Source organism: Thermobia domestica, chromosome 15 (assembly GCF_964235325.1).
Source record: "Thermobia domestica chromosome 15, izTheDome1.hap1.1, whole genome shotgun sequence".
NCBI classification, from domain to species: domain Eukaryota; kingdom Metazoa; phylum Arthropoda; class Insecta; order Zygentoma; family Lepismatidae; genus Thermobia; species Thermobia domestica.
This window is the reverse complement of record NC_137468.1, coordinates 77,836,093-77,859,292: the sequence shown is the minus strand read 5'-3', so window position 1 is coordinate 77,859,292 and position 23,200 is coordinate 77,836,093. Positions and strand designations below refer to the sequence as shown.

The following is a 23,200-nucleotide window of genomic DNA, read 5'->3' as shown; positions in this document are numbered from 1 at the left end:
ATTTAGAGGACTTCAATTGGGTTACTCGTAAGTATTTCTTTATTTGCGGTCCTCTTTTACGTTCAGCGTAAGCAGGGCGCAAAATTTCCGGTCGTCAGGTCGCCATTGGCAACTAGAAATTTAGAGCTGGCGACCAGTGTTCTGTATGAATGGTTTCTGCCTAAACTCACAGGGCTGCTCAGTTTCTGTTTCGCACGAAAATAATTGTTACTCAGTGAGAGAAAACACGAAATGTGAAGTCTTCACAACAGAAATGGAAAGTGAAGTCTTCACGACGTTGTAATTCGCCCATCCTTTCCCACTCTTAATCGAAATTGTTTGCCTCCTGGCGCGTCAACGCGAGAGATCGAACTGCAATCGACAACTCGTACTTCAGTGCAGAGAGAGAGCGTTACACAAACGTGAAGTCTTAAGGTAAAATATTTTTTAACATGTATAAGAATTATCCAATTCAAAATTGATTATCCTGAATCTAATTGTCTGATTTTGTGGTTCGAATCCCACGTTAAACTTTAGGTCCACGTCTCATAGCCTCGCTGCTGAACAGGACGTTAAACTCAAAATCAACTTAACTTATTATCAACTCAAATTGTATGCCCTGATGTAATCTTTCTTTGTCAAACCAAAGGCCGTGGAAGGGGGAGGGAGACCTCTCATAATTTGTACGTGAGAGATACTGGTGACCATCATTTTTGGATCGGTGAGTGCGTCTGACTGAAATTTTGCGCCCTGGCGTAAGTATTTTCTTACTTGCAATTCCTGTTTATAAATATAGTGTTGTACACGTTACACTACCAACGGAAGCTGATATATGCAACTGAGAATACTTGTAATTGTTTAGACAACGATCATACCGTTTCTTCTTTAACAATATGTAATACAAATGTCGTTCAATGATTGAGCAAAACGAACTTGGCAAGTGAAAATATCCCTGTATCAGTACAAAGCTCTAGATAGCTTCACTGATCTCAATGAATTGAGCTGACTTTGAGTTTAACATCCCGTTCAACAGCAAGGCTATATGAGACGTGGACCTACTGATCAACGTGGAATCCGAACATAAGCTCCCACCGGGAATCGAACCCGGGTCTCCCATGCGCGTACGCTAACCGACTGATCTCAATGAAATTAACTCCAATTTTGACTTATTTCTAGCTATTGTTTGATACAGTCACTGTTAAGAAGCAAAGAAATCAAAAATTACAGAACAGGGAAATCTTACTGAAACTGAAATAACCCAATTTCTCTAAGTCGCATTCCATTTCTGGACTTACTTTCAAAAGGAGAAAAGTGCATCTTCTACTATAGGTAGCGCATGTGGTTCCTGGTTCAATGCTAAGCGAGAATACTGAATTTTCAACGTTCAGGGCGCATCCTGACGGAATTGGGGTTTAAGAATAGGGAATCCTTGTCAAAGTAAGACACAAAGGCTATATGGGTCACAATCTTCACACTAAAAGCCCTGGCATGCCATATAGGTTTTCCTTCCTGGATTGCAACGTCACGGTGTTTTGTTTTAGTTTCTTCTTCGAATCGAAACCGCGTTCAAGTTCATTCCTCTCGTACTAAAATATGCACCCAGAATTTTCCCCAGTACACAAATTGTTAAATGCACACAAACTTCAATCTGCATAACCTGTTATCACATTCCATTAATCTATTTTGTATGAATTATTATTCTGCATAAATCCACTGATGTTTCATAAAGGAAAATGGCCTAGTGTCATATTTGAAGTTTGAAATCTGATAAGTATATTAGTTATATTCTAATTTGCTAACCTACGACATGTTCCTGTAATCACTATAAATTCTGGTACAAACTAAATATTTAGTTCAGTAGTGTACAGGAACATGCTGCAGTTAACAAATTAGAATATAATGTAAACAAATGTTCCTTATGTTCTATAAGCAACTTTATATTAAATAAGCTCATTAGTAATAAATTCTTAACAAGATAAGTGAAACATTTATGTTAAAGTATTCATTTTATACGCCATTATTATAAATTAGAACACGTACCGAACGTATATTCCTTTTTATTTAAATCCTATTTATCTCAATGCCTATTTCAGCTATCTGGCATCATTTTCGGAAGGATAACCCCTGAGTGATAAATCGAGTCTTCACATGATAATTTTGTCCACTGGTTGACAAATACAACTTCTTAAAGAGACTGCAGAAATCCTATAACTAAAATGATCACAATTACAATACACTCGAAAACTGTTCCGAATAATAAAACCTATTTTCTTGCATAAATTGTCAAGGGCTACATCCTTCGAAGATGCCAGAATCCTGAAACCGGCATAGCAATAATTAGGATTTTAAATAAAAAGAAACATATGTGGAATTTATTTTCTTTTTCTTTAATTGCGTTGGGCAGACGTTTAAGTTAACTGTATGAGTTACATCAAGAAAAGAACCAGCATCTAACAGAGACTCTCACATTATTGGTGTACACAGAAAAAAGCTTAATTCTTCGGTCTTTCCAATTACAAAAAAAAAAAAAAAAAAAAAAAAAAAAAAAAAAAAAAAAAAAAAAGCACATGAAGAATCAATTTATGAAGACGTCTTTCTTTCAATTTTAGAGTCCTTGCACCAAAAGTGCACAATTTGTTTATAAAAGAGATTTGATTTTACGTGAGTTATTATGCCTAGTAGAGCAGACCGCAGAATAAGTATCCGAAACAGTTCAGGAAAACTTTTACAGACGCAAATCAACGATGTAAGTGATTCACTTATCTTGTTAACAGTTTGATTGAAAACGCGTCAACTTCTGTCTAAATAAATCATTCAGTAATAATTACATACCTGTGAACTGAACCATCCTGTTTATCTGTCACACATTGTGGATTACAATTATTGCTAGCGCTACTTGCCGAATCACTACCATATGACAGATGCAGCATGCTGGAAATGTCAATCATGTGCTCATAATCCACGTCAGTATTGTAGTTACCGGGTTTAGCAGCATGGTCGTTCTTATTCTTCATTTTCCTTTCGGAATCCTTGTTCGCTGAAGCTTCCTCTGTTCGGTTTCCTGGATTAGGAACCTTGTAATGAAGCTTCGGATCCCACATGTGATGAATGATTTCGCTGCCAGTGCCAACAGCACCACTTAGCATACTGTCAGGTTTGGCGGCCATGTTTCCGGGAGGATACGGAAGAAATTTCTTAAAACATCTCTCCTGATGTAAGAAATGAGCGTATTCATTTATTCCTCCAAATGAACTAGGAACGTTAACTTCACAGACGCACTTATACTTTGTGGAATTCATCACAATTCTGTTGGAGTCCACAATAGCATGATTTACCTACGCACACTTCTCTTCGAGGAGTCCCAGATTTTACGCCTGGTAACTCAATATACCAGGATGATAACACCTATACGAAAAAGAAACATATTATGTTGAAGTTCTGTAAACTTAAAATTATTATTCTGTATATAGTGTAATGAAATTGGCATGACAAATATGAATAGTTTTACCTTGTATCACAAATTTTTGTACCTCATACAGACGGTTTCACGATGACATGGTAGAATACTTCATTCAAAAGTTATCGTTTCCAGTTTGCACAACTTCATCGTTAAAATGATTAGCACTCTTATTAAGAAATCTAAATAGGATGTAACACGTGTTTTCTGCGGATATTTGTATTACTTTAAAAAACTAGATCTGGACACACTGCTTCACTTGGAGTTCAACCATCAAATGAATTTTTTTTTTTTTTTTTACAAATTCACACCTGATGCCAACAGAAATGTAGAACTAACTTTCAGAAGAAAAAAGAAATATATATATGGGTGATTCCACGAAAAAGGGAAATTTTCACTTGGAAAATTTTTGTTCCGTTGATGGTCAGCTATTTCGAAAAAAAAAATACCAGATGCACTTACTACCACTAAGTACATGTTAATTAGGTGTTCAGCAGAGCTGAATCGTTATTGGTGTAGTAAATAAAAAATTATGAACTTTTCATCACCCACGGAGTTGAGTCCATAGGTCACGGAGTTGACATTGGTTAACACGGAGTTGAAAATCGCTGTGGAGCTGAGAAACGTGATACATCTGGGTGATAAGTTTTGGTTTATAAGCAATTAAGCTTATAATTTACATAAAAATGGAAATAATTTTTGTAAGTTAGAATTATTCTCCTTATGTTGAATAAAATTCTAACAAACTTGATGACACGTAATTTGTTATACAAAAATACTCCAGAAAATACTGCAACCATATGAAAACATATCTAATGAAGGTTCCAAAATTAAGTACATATATATATGAATATGTGGCGTACAATAAGAAAAAAAGAAATAAACATACACTTATCAAATATTGAAAAGTTATTGCGCTTTCAATATGTTGACTATCATATAGAGAGGACAGACGTTTCACATAAGCTTACGAAACAAATGAAGTAGTCACTAAACCTGTCTACTGCCTACTTCATTTGTTTTCTGAGCTTATGTAAACCGTCTGTCTTCTCTGTGTGATCAAGTCAACACGTCGAAAGTGCAATACTTATTCAACATTTGGTAAGTGTATTTGTATATTTGGTATATATACAAGGTGTTTCAAAACAATACAGACATCGTTTGGGAGCTGATTCCTGACACCAAGATAAGACGAAAAGTATAGACAACCTGGGTGCACAAATGCTTCCTTTCGGAGTTAGAGGCTGCCGAAAACATGAAGAAAGAAAAAAAAAAAAAAAAGAACTTTAAAGGTCCATAGCTCCAAAACTATGAGACCTGCCGTAGTCGGGCCACAACTTCACTTAGGAACTAATATGTGCGCTATCCAAAAATATGTTTCAGAATCCTGAGGTACTTACAAAGCAATTTTTATAGAGGGAGTTTGGTTACGGGCATATAATCTGAAGTACTCACCAACTACTTCTATAAAAGTTGTGGAAGTACCGCAGGATTCTGAAACATGGATATTTGGATAGCGCACATACTAGTTTCTAAGTGAAGTCTTGACCTGACTACGGTAGGTCCCATAGTTTTAGAGCTATGGACCTTTAAAGTTTAATTTTTCATGTTTTCGGCAGCCTATAACTCCGAAAGGAAGCATTTCTGCATCCAGATTGGTCTATACTTTTTGTCTTATCTTCGTGTAAGGAATCACCTCCCAAACGTTGTCGGTGTTGTTTTGAAACACACTGTATAATGAACACTAAATGACAGTGTAAGGCAATCATCATTTCTCAGTTTTCTTTGGATAATTCGATGTTCTTTGTTAAGTAGCCCACATTTTCCACTCCAACGAAGGATATGTCTTGAGGAAACAGGGAAGGGCTGTTTTAGTCTACACAGAATGTCAACTGCCAACGCTTTTTGAACGTCAGGTTTAGTGGGCCAGGAGAAATTCCTCCCGATCCGCGTCATAAAATTGACTGTCCGTTCATTGACCTCAAACTCTTCGACAATCCCTGAAAAGAAAACAATTAGCTGATCATAAGATAAAATTTAGTTAAGTCCTTGTAATCAGAAGTTTTGGCCAAATAATAATAGAAGCGAGAGTTTTTAGTGTGTTTTTTAAAGTTAAAAAAATAATTTGAATTTTACGGGGGTACCACTCATCAAAGTATATGACTTCAACTCAGTCTTCAGTTTTTGGTGGATTGTCATCTGTTAAACCAACTTACAAGAAATGTTCACATCTGAAGAAATTGTTGCCACTGAAGGTGGAGAAGTTGCCCGAGATGGAAATGAATGTAGGTATCTCCTGCTAGACACGTAAAACACGAAAGAGAGCGGAAATTAATTACTTGTGGTGTTGTGCTACACCATGTTACTTGTACTTTTGATGTTCCCACAAAACGTTTCGTGATGAGAGGAAGCTGCTGTTCGACAGATGAAATTTCTTCCTTTGAAACAGTGTATATCTTGACATCTCTGCAATGTTTTCTCATTTGTTCAATTAATGTCTACATCATATCCTTGAGCAATAAGGCATTCTGCGGTTCTTTCAAGAGTGGCCCCGACCCCAACGGGAGAACCTTTCCCACGCCCAGTTTCGGAATAATTCCATGTAATATTCTTGCATTTTATAATTGATGTTGATAGGTAAGTAGCAAATTTTTCAGCAACTTGTGCGGATTTTTTCCTTTCGTAATTTTCTCTTGATGATGGTCGCCACCTTTTTCTCTTTATTCTTTGCTCTCTTTCGGATAATGACAATATGCTGTCAGGACTAATCTTAAATGGTGGTCTGCGTACCCACCAATTGCACCGGGTTCAATACCCGGCCGTAATTCGAAGCCCAATTTAATAAACGTTAATGTTGCATAAGCATGTAAAACACGTTTTACGTATTGTACATACAGCTGAAACTTTTATTAAATATCAGTGCTATTATAAGAAAGGACTGTTTTACTAATGTAAGAAAAAATGGATAATTACTTAACGGTATGAATTAACACATATTTATAATAATTTGTAAACGTCTTCCTTTATTTACTGTCTTGTACTTCACGTGCTATTATTTGTACTGTTTCGGTGATCTATAACAGCAGATTCGAGCAACTTATCTCACTTTTCAAATTACATCTTGCACTATTTTGTGTGTATGATTAACAATAATGTCAAAAATTTGTTAATATGATAGATATTGTAAATTCCTTGCACTTCAATCTTTAAATAATAATAAAAAAAAACAAAGAAAAAAGTTACTGCTTTGTAAAACTTATGCAAAACCAGAGCGAATTGAAATATCGCGTATAAGATGTCCTAAACTGGAGCGGCAGATGGGGTGAAAGGTGAGATTTTGAGTTTTGTACTATGTACCCAAGAGCATAATTTAGCAATTAGGAAGAGGACTTTTTAAGACTTAAGCAATTTGGCTCATTTCTAACAGGCACTTTGTGGAAATGCTGTTATAATCTTAAAAGTCTACGTTAAACGTTAATAATACATTAATCTTCGCGTGAGTTGCCCAGATGTGTTGAAATACGTGTCAGAGAACACCGAAACAGTACAGTTAATTGCATATTACATATTAGATGCAGTAAATAAAAAGTGCTTCACAAATTGTTACGAAAAAACTGGAGTTATTCACCTCTTTTCGGAAATGATTTTAGATCCATCTTTATTAAGCACTTCTTGTTCCATTTGATATAATGAGCCACCTCCTGAAGTTCGTCTTCTGCTTTTAATATATCCTGTGTATAGTCCGTTTACTTTCCTCATATATAGTTTTATCTCCCACACCACTATTCAGTAGATGGTCAAGTGTATTTCTGATACAGTAAGCGTGTGAATACTAGCAACAGTTTATGCTGGTGCCGTTTTTCTTTCGTCAGCCTTCTAATAGAAGGAAAAAAAAAAAAGAATGGGAATACCAGGACATCCTTTCCGTGCAAAACATGACATGAAATTTCTAGTTTAATGAACCACAATTATACACCGAGGCTAAAGGAGACGGTGATGATGATGATGAATGAAGTTGTAAATGAAGAACGTGAGAAGAAACCCGAGAGAATCTAAGCACATGGTGTCTGTCCATCATACTGGCACGAGCTGAGATCGAAAATGGGACCCTACGCACCAGAAGTAAACGCCCTATCACTGAGTCACAGCGGCTCCCTCCGTGTATAATCTTGCTTGACTAGTTGAAATGACAAGATTTAGGACAGATGAATTCTGCTCTTGGAAAGATTACGTACCTATATTGTTTTGAGCTTGGGAGAAAAAAGAACTCAAAGTCTTTGTACTCTCAAACTTCACTTAGTAGATCTAATTTCTCGCCGCGGAAGGCCAAATGAATTAAATTCAGAATATTATTAGGAAGACTACCAGTACAAGTTAGCAGAAACCTGAGTTACATATATAGTAAGCAGCAGAGACGGCTGGTTTACACACACACACACACACAAAAAAAAAAAAAAAAAGAAAAAAAGAAAGAAAAAAAGAAAAGAAAAGAAAAATGCTTTAAATCGTGTGAACTTCATGGTGACGTTTCCACATATCAGAACATGTGGATTAGATTTATCTCCTTTTCACATTTTAATCAAGGCGTCCTATGTTCAATTCTCGGTCGAACCACAACCTTTCTTTCAAGAATAAACCAAGTAGAGGTTCGGGTCGCAAAGCACTGTTCAGTGATAACACAAAAATCAACTTTATAGAAATGATTTATATGTCAGTGTGTACCGCATGTCTGAGAAAGCACTTCAGTCCTGTCTGCATTGTTAAAACCTTGAAGCACCCTATAAGTGTCATGGTTTGAAGATGTTTTTCTCCCAGTAGTGGGTCAGTAGAATCCATATTCATGTTGGCGTGTTAATGCACAAACATACACAACACACACAGCACAAACAAAATGATTTCTTTAGACTAAAGTGACACCTTCGGAAAGAGATTTATTCAACGATGAACTCTTTATTTTTCAAGGCGATTCTCTCCTTGCCAGTTATAAAAGATTCTGTAATTACGGCATGTTATATCACTTTCTTGGCCTGGTAATTCGCCGGATTTAAACCCTGCTGAAAATTTAGGGCGTGGTTATGGTTCGCAAAAGGATACCTACAAGAAATCGGTTAATGGAAGCAATAAACGACGTTTGGCAACATTAGATTCAAGAAGAAATACTGCAAAACTTAGTGAACTCCATGCCAAAACGGTGCAATCTAATTACTAAATCGCGTGGATATATAGTTAAGTAGTCATTTTTGTACAAACCTAAATTTAGTTTCCGTTAACAACAGCTGTTAATTTTGTAAAGTATCACCCATTGAAGCAGATTTAGGTAGCTTCTGCAACTTAATTTGCATTCTGCATAAAATTTCCTTTAAATTGATGTATATTTCATCGTATATTTTGAATAGTAGTAGTATTATTTGATATGAATCCTATTGTTTCATAAGTAAAATCACGAAGGGTCCAATTCTAGTAGCTCTTAAGATGTTTAATGAAGTACCTTTACGATATATAATTATCTCATTTCCAAGAGTAATTAGACGGCGTAATTTCCTATTTAATTCTCAGATCTGATCCCGACCGAAAACATACAGTTTTTAGTGTTGGCCCATGTCAAGAGGCAATTGGGCAGCCGCAAAAATTAAGCTACGGAAAGATCAGCAATAATTCAACGAGCTAACAACCAATTCCCCATTTAAACCACCGACTTGTAAGCTTAAGGACCAAGCTGACCGGTGCTTCAGGTCTGAGATTAATTTTAACTTGACGTCTCATTGTTATGCTCTTCAGCCTCAGAAAGATGATTGATGAATATAAAGTGAACTACGAAAGTATTAACTGAATGAGATTGAAAAAAAAAAAAAAAAAAAAAAAGGAAAAAACTTCGAGAAAACCATGGTCATGATATTGTTAATCATGAGTTAATATGATCTGAACCTTCACTCGCACAATATAGAACAGCCAGAGGATCAAGATAGTTATCCACAAGCTTTAATACTGAGCAGTTAATACTTCATTATTTCTCAGGACAAATATACAGTTTCCTACACTGCCATTCACCCAATGTAAGAACCTGCCATCCACATTTACAACTGCCCTGATAACTAATTAAATAATTTTCTTTATTTAGTATTGCCATTCAACAAAACAAAGAAAATGTGCAAAGGTACGATTTTTAAATTCTTTTATTATATATGCAAGCGTATTGAGCAAAATGAAGTTTATATATATATATATATATATTGAAAACTTGAAGAAAAACTGAAATCCTACCTCTGGGTACTTAATTTCTAAATGTATGCAAAGACCAAAACATTTTTTTCTACATTTATTAATCCAGGTCATTTTTGGCGTTTTACTGCATTTTCAGTATTGACTTATTGTTCAAAAACTATTTACCCGATTGATATGGTTAAGATCTTGCCTTTAGAAGAGCGATATGGCTATTTTTTTGGTGTAAGTTACATTGCAGTGTTGCCAACGGAAGAAAAATCACTGACGGAAATGTAGGGGTGAAAATTTATTTAAAAAATCTCTAACCGAATTTCAAGACTTTTTGTAGCTGTCACCACTGTCGTTACATGGATCCAAATCATCTAAAAAAAAAATGTAGTGTGTTGACAAGGTACAGTGAAAACCCGAAGTCGCTGGCTGCCATACAAAGAAAGAAAAAATTCTCTGCCATCATACACATGAAATTTTGCTACTTTTTACGGCTCAGAAGTAAAAATCAACAGGTATGCCGGGGCTACAGCTTTCCTAATTATCCTATTGAAACTTTTTATAGTGCGTTCTGTAGGCCAAAGAGGAGGCTTTCAGACAGTGGTAAGTTTGTTCCAATGGAGCCAGTAAGAGGGGAAATAATAGCGGGGAAAAAAGGAAGAATTTCCCATTTTAAAACCTAAAATCGAGAATTAATATTTTGGCTGGAAACATTGCCAATAGACAGATACAAACTATCTGAATATAAACCTTGATACCCCACTAATATACACCGTAAGTATCATGGCGATATCAAACAAAATAAGCATGAAATTTTAAAAATCTTATTCTAAGTCAGAAATTCAACATTTTCTTACCATTTACAGAACATGGGTAAATATAAAAATCAACTTCCCTTCTTCTAACTATCCTACTGAAACTTATTATGGTGCGTTGTGTACGCTACGGATGAGACTTTTAGACAGGGGTACGTTTGTTCGAATATAGCCAACAAGAGGGAAATAATAGAGACAAACTACGGATTTTTTCCAAAATTTCACCCTAAAATCGGGAATTATTTTTGGCTGGAAACACTGCCACCTGACAGATGCAAACTATCTTAAAATAAACATTGGTACACCACTAATATATCTTACAAGTACCATGGCGATATTTAAGAAACAAAGCTTCTAATTACAAAAAACAGATAACGGTAAACAGAAAAGTAGGGAAAACTAGAAAAATCAAGGGTTAGAACCTAAATACGAATTTTTCGTGAGCCCCCTAATTACCCCATTGTAACGATCTGTACCCGCTTTTGTTCAGTAAAGACAAATGTTCGACTGGCCTAAGTTGATTTGCGCTCGGACGAATAGGTACGGATTTATAAACAAAAATTTCGATTTTTTTGATCAAATTTAGGGAAATTTTAATTTCCTTAGTTGGCAACACTGCGCACGGACGAGTCCAATTGATGTCAATAATTAGGCATCCATTTGAGATATCTACGTGACTAGTCTTAAGCAGGTCTCTCTACAATGAAGGAAGCTACAGGGAAAAAAGGAAATTCGAAATCCAAAAATTCTCGAATTTTTGACTTTGGACTGAAACTTGAGACGGAAATTAGACATCCACAATAAATAGCGTGCTGAATCTTTGCATGTAAGGCATGTGCAACTATAGGACAAACATCCACCAACCTGTGGTAGGTAGTCACTACAATCTAATATTGCTGCTAATCTGCATTAGGGTACGACGAAGCAGGTGAGCCCGCGCATAAGTGTGACAGTAGGTGCGTTACTGAATGCAGGGTTATGTATAAAGGAACAGTTCTATGATTTCAACATTTCCTGACACGACTTGTTTGTTTTCACGGATGAAATCAGTGCCATTGTTCGTATCTGCGTACGAATACCAACTGGAGTAAGCCTTATAAAGTTAACCTTACAGTAAGATTCGAACTATTACTCAACTTCATATTCAAAGCGAAATACCTTCAGACAGAATCGCATCTGGAAGTATCTCTTTGCTTGTCCTCACGTCTTTCAGTATCTATAGACGTTTACGATCATGAATTGCACATGAGACACACGAAACATTAAGTTTTTACAGAAAAAATAAAACTTCTTCTTACTTATTTCATTCACCTTGGCTGCAATAGTGTATTTAAAATTGCTTATTTGTCTGTCTGACTTATGTAATTAGGCAGAGGCACCGTAACACAATAAACGCTAAATTCTGATGCCTACCATTCTCAGACTAGTATAAAATGCCTGCTAATTCTAAACGGCTAAACGAACACTTTCTGTTAACATGATAGCAATTCAGACTTCACTATGATCGTCAGCTCACACCCATATGATCTTGGTCAAAGTTTCATTTGCAAAATAAATACATAAGTAAAAAAGAAACACAGCTAACAACCTTTGCATTACAGTAAAATATTTGTCCACATCTTTTATCTAAACTCGACCCGGGTCTCCCGAATGATTTGACTTAACTGTACTCTTGCCACAACTTCCAAGTGCTGCTATAACAGCCCTCTCAACTCGACTATGAATTAGATTAGCTGTTTACTTTTAATTTAGCTTATTAGAAAATCATGTTATAAATCGTCCTTATATCTAACGATCTGGTATTATCTGCAATATTTAATAACATTAATTTGCTTTTCGGGGTTATGTCGGCTTTTGAGGGGTCATAAGTAGGTAAATAACTAGATATACAATTTTTTGGTGACACGAAAACGCGAAATGTATCAGTTTTGTGCGAAAACGTTGTGTACCTAAAATATATACTTTTTCATCATTTGTTAGGCCATATAACGCTCGCGATTAAACGCAGAATTCTGTCGAATTAGCGAAATTTGCAACAAGTCCCGATATTCCACGAAATTTACGCAAAAGTGGCAATTTTTCGACGCAATGTGATGAAAATTCTCATTTTTGAGAAAGACCACGATGAATCATTTGAAACTTTTACATGCGAGCTCCAAACAGTATCTACCTAGGTACTGATGAAGTGGATAGTGTGAAAAGAGTGTTGCGAGATATGATAAATGAGCATTCAGAAATCGATGGAAAGTGTCTCCAACTAATGTACATATCAGTGTCGAATGTTCATGTGGAGAGGGGGCTCTCTCTTTTTACAATGACATACTTAACGACAAAAGAACAAATTTAACACCAGAAAACACTGAAACAATGCTTAAATATTATTTGCATAAGTAAACTGTGAACACTAAAGTTATTTTTTTCTATTAACGATCTCTCTGTGTGTTTTTTTCTTTAAATAATACTTTTATTCAACGAGGATGCTTAGTGTTATTTTTTAAAAACTTAAATATTGTTTAATATAGTCATGTATAAGCTCATATCATGGTGATTGATGAGTGGAAATCAAGGTAAAATAAAAGGTAACTAACTGTAATTGCCAAGAAAAATAGTGTTCTTACATTGAATTTTTATTCACCGACTTTATCCCGTTTTACACATATTTTTTTTTATAACGAAATTACGAATTCTTGTTTACCACAAAATCGTGTCTCTATAAATAACAGAATATTTACAGGAGGAATGAGTTCATGTTACGGAAGGGGAAATTGATATGTCGCCGAATATCTATTCATATGTTAAGAGAAGGAAGAAAATATAGTACAAAAGTTTTTGAAAGCCACGGCCGATCTAGGCCTATACAAACTGTCAAGGTAGTAAATACATATTTAAGTAACGGTACTATTAAATACCAAATCTAAGCTACTAACCTAACCTAACAACAGTTAGCCAATATATAAGAAAATAATAACAATGTTTACCAAAAAATGATGGCCCTCTCGAAGCCGACATATGTCCTTTCCAGATTTGGATAGCATTTCGTATCTCCCTCAAATCCATAAACGAGTCTGTAGCTAGTACTGTGAGTTACAGTGAGCCGTTGTAAACGAATTGATTTATGCGTCTGCCCACCGTCGCTCATGCGCCTGATCCACACGAACGCACCCGCTCGGACTCCCCTGCTACGCTCCTGTTCTGACTCGGTTAAACAGCTTTTGTGTTTTTTTAGTGGCCACCTAGCAAAAGTTGGATCGTGTTTTATGCAAGTTGTTAGTTTGTCTGCCATACGCCCACACTACTTATACTCAACACAATTACAAATAACGAACTGTAATTACTACCAAATGAGCCAGTCACCAGCAAGTGATTTGAGGTAGAAACTAAATAACACCCTCCGAATTAAAAGCACTTAAACTTGCAAGTAACTTAGTGCAAAGGCACTGACAGAAATCAGTCAGTATTTGTCATGAAAAATTCACTAACTTTATTCCCTGATTAAGGCAAAGAGCAACCCTAAACTTGTACATATGTAATTATGATATTCATTCATGCTATAACGTTACTGCATGTAAATTAGGTAAGAACTCCATGTACAGTCCAAGCAAAATAAATCAGAACTGCGGGTCGATAAGTAAGATACTGACTCTTAAGCCTTATTTTATAGATCTGAAGCAAAATACTTATTTATTTTTAATTTCTTACCCATCTGCGACCTATGTGGGTATTAGCACCGGCTCTGTAAACAATTAAGAATCCGTTTCCGACATACTTCCTTGAATAATACATGAATTTTCTATGGATTTCTGCATTTAAACAACTTTGTGGCCCGGACTGCCCTGTGGATAATGTACATTCTGTCCTAATTTACATTAATTGATAGAAAAAATACATATATACAGCACATATAAGCTTTTGCAACTCATTTACTTGCAGAACGATATTTACAGACTTAAGATTTATGCCTCCTGTCACTCTGTTTACAAAGCGTTCTTCATTATCTTCGGTTTTATGGTTGTTTTTAGCGTAAAAATTGAATCTGAGCACGTTATTCTATGAATTTTAAGTGCATAACAACTTATAGGTACTTATATTCCTATATAAGACTTACCTAATTTAAAAATAAACAATATTTTTTTCATAAATTATAAGCACTGAAAAAGGTTAACTGCACAAGAAACAAGAGCAATACGAAATTGTATCATTGATACCAAACCATAAACTTAAAACGTACTAAAATCCTAAACGAAATTTTTCGACATCTTTAAACTTTTATTTATGATATTCAGGTGTAAGGTATCCCTGATTAAAAAAAAAAAAGTCGGCTTATGTATGATCATGAGTCTTATGCTGTAACACACATAGCAGAAATTGCGGAGTGTAACGTAATGATACAAAACAATGCTGATTTTGAAATATGTTGACGCAAACCCTTAGGGAACGGGCACAAGGGTTACAAATGAGGAGCCCACTTTCAAAATGCAGTTTGTCCATTAGACTTTTTGAAACATCTTAAAAACCTTGGGAGAAGGTATGGAAAATTGACCTATTAACCTTCTCCTCCTACAACATGGTAGTGAAACCGATATTTTCTCCGAAATCCGGTGTTGCCAAGAAATTCAAGCTAGCTGACAATTCTCGACCAGAGGAGTGCGCATTCCTCTGTTATTTGACACTTTGTTTGGAAAAATCTTCCTTCTTCCTTTGGAGAGGAACAAAATTCGAACTGGACGGCAGCTCTCGGCAAAAATAGGGGGTGAGCAAAAGCTGATCTTCTCCGTCATATAAATATGGAATGGAATGTCTCAAATGTTTTGGCGAAGAAAAAAGTAGTCTGGAAACTCCGAGTGCTTGATGTTGCTTTGTTATTTGACACTTTCAACCTGCTTTCAACAGAATATTTCTTTTTCCATTGAGAAGGAATGATCTATATATGCAGGCAAATTGGTCATTATTTGTTTATATTCCCCTTCTCTATGTAGAAAGAAAGAACCCACATGTGTAAGCCATTAATCACAGTGTAATGGGGACCAAGTCACTAGTAAGAGGATATGATTGTTCGGACAGTTCCGATTACCACCCACTAAGGGTTTTAAGATCCTGCCAGTTCTATATGTTTCGTTTCGAGAAATTCACGAAAAACGTGTATCTCAAATATCGATATACCTGGAGCGAAAGTTGTTGGCTATATTTGGAGATATCGATGATAGAAGTAAACAGTAGAAAGGAAAATAATCCTGCCTCAAGAATAAAGTGACTTACGGAGCATTGTTGTCTGCATAAGTTGCATTTTGACCCAAAGTCAAGGACTTGTTGCATTTTCAAAATAACGTCAAGTCAGGAGCGCCATTTCAGACTTCGCTTGAGGGGGGCAAAAGCTCCACAGACATAAGACTTTCCGGTTTTGTACTAGTATATTAGTAGACAATCGATTAAAGTATATATATATATTCCTCAAACTCTTGGGGGGCAATTGCCCCCTCCTGCCCTCCCTAAATGACGCCCCTGCGTAAAGTGAGTCATAAAACGTAAGCTGAATAGCCTTTTAACCATTGACTCTTCTGTTCGGATGATTATGTTACCTCTATTTTAAAGATAAGTTTGTACGTTTTGTACATAAACATTATGATTGTTATTATCTTTTTTATAGTAAGGTTTTTTTTATTGCTACACAAAGTTAATACACCGAAATCGTACAAATAGGCTACAAGATTCAAAAACACAAAAGAGGTGATTGATATAAAAATGCTTCAGTGGCAAATACATGTTTTCCGTGAAAGTAACATCAATGTCTGTGTAAAAACTAATGTTACTTATTGAGTATAACAAAACATTTACATCTTCAAATGCGAACTCCCAGGTCATCATCAAGGCAATTACATTCCTCTTTTGGATCACATGTTGTAGTGCTAACCTGTAGTATTTCACAATACCATTTTAACTTTTCAATCTCCGACCATTCCGTTCCAAATTGGAGGATAAGCAATTTCTTGACATCGGCAATCTTTTCTGGCTTCAAATGGCTCTTGCATTGAAGTTCGTCTGGTTCCTGTACAGATGTCATCCGTTTTCCTCTCCGTAATACTGACAAGTAAGGTTTCCCAGGTGATACACGCCGATTTTAATCAAACTTCACAGGTTTGTAGAACAGCAAAAAATAAGCGACACGTATTTTTTTATAGCGGCCCATATGCATATTTAGGCGGTATAATAGGGATGTCAAATTGGGACAACAAAGCATACTTTATGTAATAGCGCGAAAACGAGAAGAGATAGCCAACTGTTTTAAACGAGCAAGTTGTCATGACACGATAAGCATTTCAATAACACATAGCGCTTCCACGGGGATAACCCACAACATCCGCAAATGGACCAATCAGAGATGAAAAACAGTCACAGAGCTTTATCTATTACGCGGAATCCAAATAACGTAGGTAAGAATAAAGAATGATAAAAAATAAGTGATACGTGTTTTTTCGTTTTTGCAAGATGAGACAAAAAACGTAAATAGATGCATCGTTATCTCAATGTCGAAAGATTGGAGAACTGGGAATATGAAGATGTGAACGCCTGTATGAGAGGCAACCCGTCAATCAGTGTTGTAAAACTGGTTGCAGGTGACAGGTAGAATCCTGCTCGAGAGAGAAATACCAAACCTGGTCTTGTTGTTCAATGGTTTATATGTTATATCTATTAGTAGTTAGTGATTGCGAACAGTTCAATGCTCATAATCAGTAATTCAAAAGCCGCCCAGCAGTAAACGAAATCAAGCCTTTCCTGTAAGAATCGGCCGTATAGGGTAGTGATACAAACATTGATATTGTACCCAAGAAACCCAAGAAAGTGCTAAAAAGGAAACCTTCGGTGTTTTAGGAATAATTTATGCAATACAACAAGCCCGTTGTAGGGATAAATACGCCCTTTGCGGGATACTAAACATGTTGAACACAATTGAACAGGTTGACAAAAATAGACAATTCATAGTCACATGCATATGAGCATGCATTTAAACCAAAACACATGAATATGTTGCACAAGCACTATTTTCGGTAACATGCTGTATGTTGAACCATAGCCGGCTGCTATTTAACAGAATGTAGCGTAATGTTGAATATTGTATGGAACGAATATAAGCAATTGTAGTAAATATTCGTCATACAAATGATTCTTATTGAAATCGGACATGAGCCTAATAGAACTTCCGGTCACCAACTTGTGGAAGGTACGCAGGCTGAAACCATAATTTGATTATTTCTTTGGTTACTTTGCCGGATGTCGATGCACAAATCAGCAAGATTTCTGGTCGAAGCATTGTCTGTTGTACCCGTGGCCCAAACTTTCTCTGAGGTTCTTTCTAGAGATGAGCATAGGCGACAGTAGCTTTCTACTGGCAGATACGATTGGCTGTATCGTGTAACTGTGTGTCGTCGCAGACAGAGACTGAACATTTGCGTAGACCTGTTTCTCTCCACGCATTGCCAGACATCTACCCGAATGAAATTCCAAATTGAATCCACTCTGATCTATATTATACACATTCTCCGCGCCATGAGAATTTATACATGAGCGAACACTTTGCACGAACCTATTAGCATTATCATGTATATCTTTGGATTGTTCTGCACTATTGTACGTGACATATTTTGTAATTTTCCGTGATATGATGTGATGACGCCTTTTAAACTGTCATAGTCATTTCTTTGACGCTTTAAGCCCGTCGAATCCCACAGTTTGACTAGCTTCTATAGCCCAACGTCGTAAGTCTGTGTCATGAATTATAAGATTTTTGCATTTAGCAGTATGAAATTTCTCATATACGATTGCATCAATATGCGTCCCTTTTTCATAATTTGTCCCACCGTCATGCAACTGTCTTTCCCATTTATAGAGATCTTTCCTACTTTTGACGAACTTGAACCTATGTTTCACAGTTTCAAACGACAGACGCCTCTTCTTTCCACTTTTCCAAAACTGAACTGCCTTCACTTTATATTCTGTGTCTACAGCTTCGCTGGTGCTCCCTTTCTCCGCAATACCGACGTTGTATTGTGATAATCCTTCGTCTTCTTTGCTTTCTGTGATCTTCACTCGCGAGTGAAGAAGCAACGTCATGTACATAATTATCAATAAATACCAGATCATCTTTAACGTCCACTTCGGTATTACAACCTTTCCAGAAACTTTCCAGGACATCAACAAGTATATTCTTTATTTGCATTTCATATTTTGTTTTTACAGTGTTAACACGTTTTGTTTCTTTGTGTGTGTCCATTAACATACCCAGCACATTGTGTGGATTTACATACATCATTTTCACAACACTGCAAACAATAGCATACCATTTACACACACCTCATGCTGACTACTTCACAACACACGGGTTCATATGTTCAGGACTTCTACATATGAACCCGTGTGTGAACTTCTACATATGTTCAGGACTTCTATCTTTACATGACATATACACACAAACACACGTATATCCACGTATAGGATGCACAAACGTTCGCCATCAACCGGCCGTCTATTAGTTTCAAAACACAACTGTGCTCCCACTTCCACACTGTAGGGCTTCCGTGTTTGACGTAGACATACACTCGCAGGTAATACCCAGTTTTCGCCGCATTTCTGGTTCTGCTTCTTTACACTACAATGTCCTTGAGCCAATGTCTCTCTTCTGGCGTGTCTGCAACCAGTTCTACAACACTGATTGACGGGTTGCCTCTCATACAGGCGTTCACATCTTCATATTCCCAGTTCTCCAATCTTTCGACATTGAGATAACGATGCATCTATTTACGTTTTTTGTCTCATCTTGCAAAAACGAAAAAACACGTATCACTTATTTTTATCATCCTTTTTTCTTACCTACGTTATTTGGATTCCGCGTAATAGATAAAGCTCTGTGACTGTTTTTCATCTCTGATTGGTCCATTTGCGGATGTTGTGGGTTATCCCCGTGGAAGCGCTATGTGTTATTGAAATGCTTATCGTGTCATGACAACTTGCTCGTTTACAACAGTTGGCTATCTCTTCTCGTTTTCGCGCTATTACATAAAGTATGCTTTGTTGTCCCAATTTGACAGCCCTATTATACCGTCTAAATATGCATATGGGCCGCTATAAAAAATACGTGTCGCTTATTTTTTGCTGTTCTACAAACCTGTGAAGTTTGATTAAAATCGGCGTGTATCACCTGGGAAACCTTACTTGTGAGGAGAAATTTTTGGAAGGATCATCAAATCTGAACGTGGGTTCCATTTTGATCAAGAGCTTCACATTATCTGTTTCAATGTCCTTCGTCAATACGATTCTCTTCATTTCAATGATGCCGTCAACTTTCCTAAAATATTCGGTCAACTGCTTGTAATCTTTCACATTCCAGTCCTTAATAATATATCGCACCTTCCCCGTTTTTAAATATATATTATTATAGTCCTCAGGCAGTAATATTTCTTCATGGTTTTTCAGTTCTCTTTCAGCACGACCGAAAACGCGATCTGCAGGTAGGTATGAATGACCACGCACTGGAAAATGCAACACAATGCGTCTAATGTGAGAAGGTGCCCATTTGAACAACCAGAGCAGAAGTGCATGTATTACAGACGTATTTTTATTCTGTCCCGAGCAACCATCTGAAAATAAGCGCAAAGTCTTTGTGGTTTTATCAAAGTCATGTTTTCTTAGAAAATCTATGAGTGCTGATGACACCTCTATAGCACCTCTTCCACTATGAGCATCTGTCCATGTATAAAACATTGGTGACGAAGTTTGTGTATTCGTGACACACAGCACATAGTACGATATCTGCCGTGCATAAAATGCTTCGGAAATCGCAAGCTTTGGGAGGCATTGAACCTGCTGCATATCAAAACAAAATGAAACACTATCTGCGGAGTCTTCCCGTAGTAGCTTATAAAATTCTTTCGCCTTCACCTTATAAGCCTTGAGTTGCAGGCTCATGTCACTTTTCACACTGCTATTAGATTCCACTCTAATTGCATTCTTCATGCGCATACACATCACTTGTTGGAGTACCGAAACCAATGTTGAATTTTGTGACGAATATCTTGCGAAAAAAAACTCTCCGTTACCTTATAATCAACTCTACACTTTCATTGTACCAGTTCCACAATTTTCGTATGCTTAATGTGGATGACACATTAAGTCTTTTACACTTCTTTCTAGAATAGTGACATTCATTTGCTTTCAGTTTTGATATAAACTCAATCACCTTTAACCTTTTACCTGTAAAATGTTTCGTTTTTCTATCCCCTCCTCTTCTTTCACTGATCGGGTCCGCCTTCATCATGGTTTGCGCAATAGTCAAAATTCTCCTACACCAAATAAACTGACGAAGAACGGCGCACACACATACTTCATCCCCTTTGAAGTTGGCACACGATAACGCACGTGAAGTTGATTCGGTCTCTTCTTTTTCGAATTGCTTCTCGGATGATGTCTCATAGGATTGCTTACATGTAAAAATGTTGAAAGGAGTATATCTTGCTCCGTTTTCTGTGGTCGTTTATATATTTTCATTTTAGCTTGCCTTAAATCGTATGCTGGTATGCTTCTGCATTGGAATCGCTTGTTATTGTGACTGCATTTTGGTTCAAAGTTCATTAGATGTGGATCCTGGTCTACATACTTTCGTTCCTTTTCCTTTTCTCTCTTACGTCCTCTTTTCAATTTCTTTCTGCTGCCTTCACTGCATTCACCAACAAACACATTTCCCTCCATCTTACAGTTTCCTCCGCACAGCCCAACTTCTGCGACACGACAGTATAGCTACAGTGTTGCCAATAACCTACACCATGTGACTAATTAATTTATTACGCAACATATGGACAAGTCGCAATTTGATTGTTTAACCCGAGAATAGCTTTAAAATACAAAGGGACAAGTTGCATTTTGCAACAATTAAGGACAAATTGCTTTTTGAACAGAAACTGTTGACGGACATGTTTCAATTTGAAGTATATCCCCCATTTTTAACCCGCTATAGCTTCGGTCAGAATAGGACTACTTGCATTTTGTTGCTTTTATATGGTGTAAAGTCTCACGGAAATGCCATTTTAATCAATAACTCATTTTTTAAACAAAGTGGACATGTTGCATTTTGAAAGTAAGCTCCTCATATATATCAGGCAGGATTATTACACTGTTTAATATACATCAACAATTTCTGTGTATGGTAGCAACCTTTCTCGATACAGATTTGATTCACAACATATAATGGGAAAATAAAAACATGATTGCTGACTACTGATAGTTAACATAGCTTCCACATATTGTATTGTACATTTCAGGGTTCGAAGTAGGGAAAAAAGCAGAGACGGTGTGTTTTATTAGGATTTTGATTCGACATACCGGCTATCTAAATGCTGAAATACAGTGAGGATATGTTGCTTAAATGATTGCATTTCTGTTTACATAATGACTGATAACGAAGTGCTTTCATGTAGTTACAAGGTCGGAATTTTTAGCCCAGGCAGTGGGGGATTAACGCACAGGCACGGTAGGCACGTGCCTAGGGCGCCCGGGATGAAAGGGCGTTCAAGTGGAGGAACGAAAGAGAGCAACTGAAGAAAATTCCTAAACTCGAAACGTTTTTCGGTGGCAGGAAAAGTGATAAACAATGGTCGAGGTGAGACGGTATGCGGTGGTATGCCATACCGCATCTGGTTTTTCAGTAATGAGGACATACCGTCTCTGGTTTTTCAGTGATCAAGACAATATTTAAATAACCGGTATGTTGAGTCAAAATCATAATAAAACATACCACCTATGTTTTTTTTTTCCACTTCGAATACTGGTGATAAGACAACAAACACGTCAGCACATTATAAGTTGCCGATGGCATCCAGCAAGAATCCAACGTGAACATCAATGACAGTAGCACAGATGAGGTTAGCTCTGGAGCAAATTGCAAGTATCAACAATCAAAAATCACGAACTCGTAGTGATGCTGATGATTACTGGCGAAAACTACAACAGTTTGAGTAGGCATTGATGTGTACTATCTGGGCAAAGATCATGGAGCGATTCATTGCAGATAATAAAAAAACACAAGCAACAGATATTGATGAGAATGAAGCAGCAGAAGTAATTGCAGAATTGGAAGTAAATTTGCAAATTGTTCGTACGGAGTTCGATGCACATGAAAAGGAAACAAAGAACATAAGTGGGTGTCAGGAATATTTACATGACAAGGGATGAAAGAAAAGTAGGAAAACTGCTCCGAATGAAACAAAAGAGAGAGAACACGTATTTACAGGAAGAGAACGATTTCGTATGGAGACATTTAACGCAATTGTGGATTCCCTCATGTCTGATTGTGCAGAAAGAAAAAGGCACACACCACGATAAATGAAAAATTTAATTTCCTCGCAAAACTGGATAGTGCAAACTGTGAAACTATCCAGCAAAAGCCAATGCATTGGTTCTCCATTACAAAGATGACTTAAAAATGACAGTTTTTCAAATGAATGTATTCATTTTAAAGCTAACTTGAAAGCGTGTGGTGTAGCCATCGAAACTGCATCTGAAACCTTGAAGTACATTGGGACAAACAAAATCGAAACTATCTTTCCAAATGTCGATATTTGCTTACGAATATTTGTATCTGCGTCCAGTGATTTATCTACACCCACCTAACACCTTCCCCCAGCACCCCCCTAAAATTTTCGGACATCCCCCGGAAATGAATTCCTTACACTCCCCCAACCAGGAGGGTGCAATA

General features: G+C 36.7%; 1 protein-coding gene across 3 annotated transcripts in view; it reads right to left on the bottom strand.

Moving 5' to 3' along the window:
• LOC145671104 (uncharacterized) overlaps window positions 1-14,695 on the bottom strand; it is a 34,346-nt gene extending 19,651 nt beyond the window's left edge. For 2 of the 3 annotated variants that reach the window (XM_081739874.1, XM_081739876.1), the window contains exons 1-2: window positions 14,567-14,695; window positions 2,812-3,384 (exon numbers count right to left, since the gene is read on the bottom strand). In XM_081739874.1, the coding sequence (XP_081596000.1) occupies window positions 2,812-3,278 (467 nt within the window). In that variant the 5' untranslated portion in view covers window positions 3,279-3,384; window positions 14,567-14,695. Of the gene's footprint in view, window positions 1-2,811; window positions 3,385-7,064; window positions 7,163-14,566 lie in introns of those variants that run through there. The other variant, XM_081739875.1, reaches the window with a different exon arrangement.
• Window positions 14,696-23,200: the final 8,505 nt, after the last annotated feature.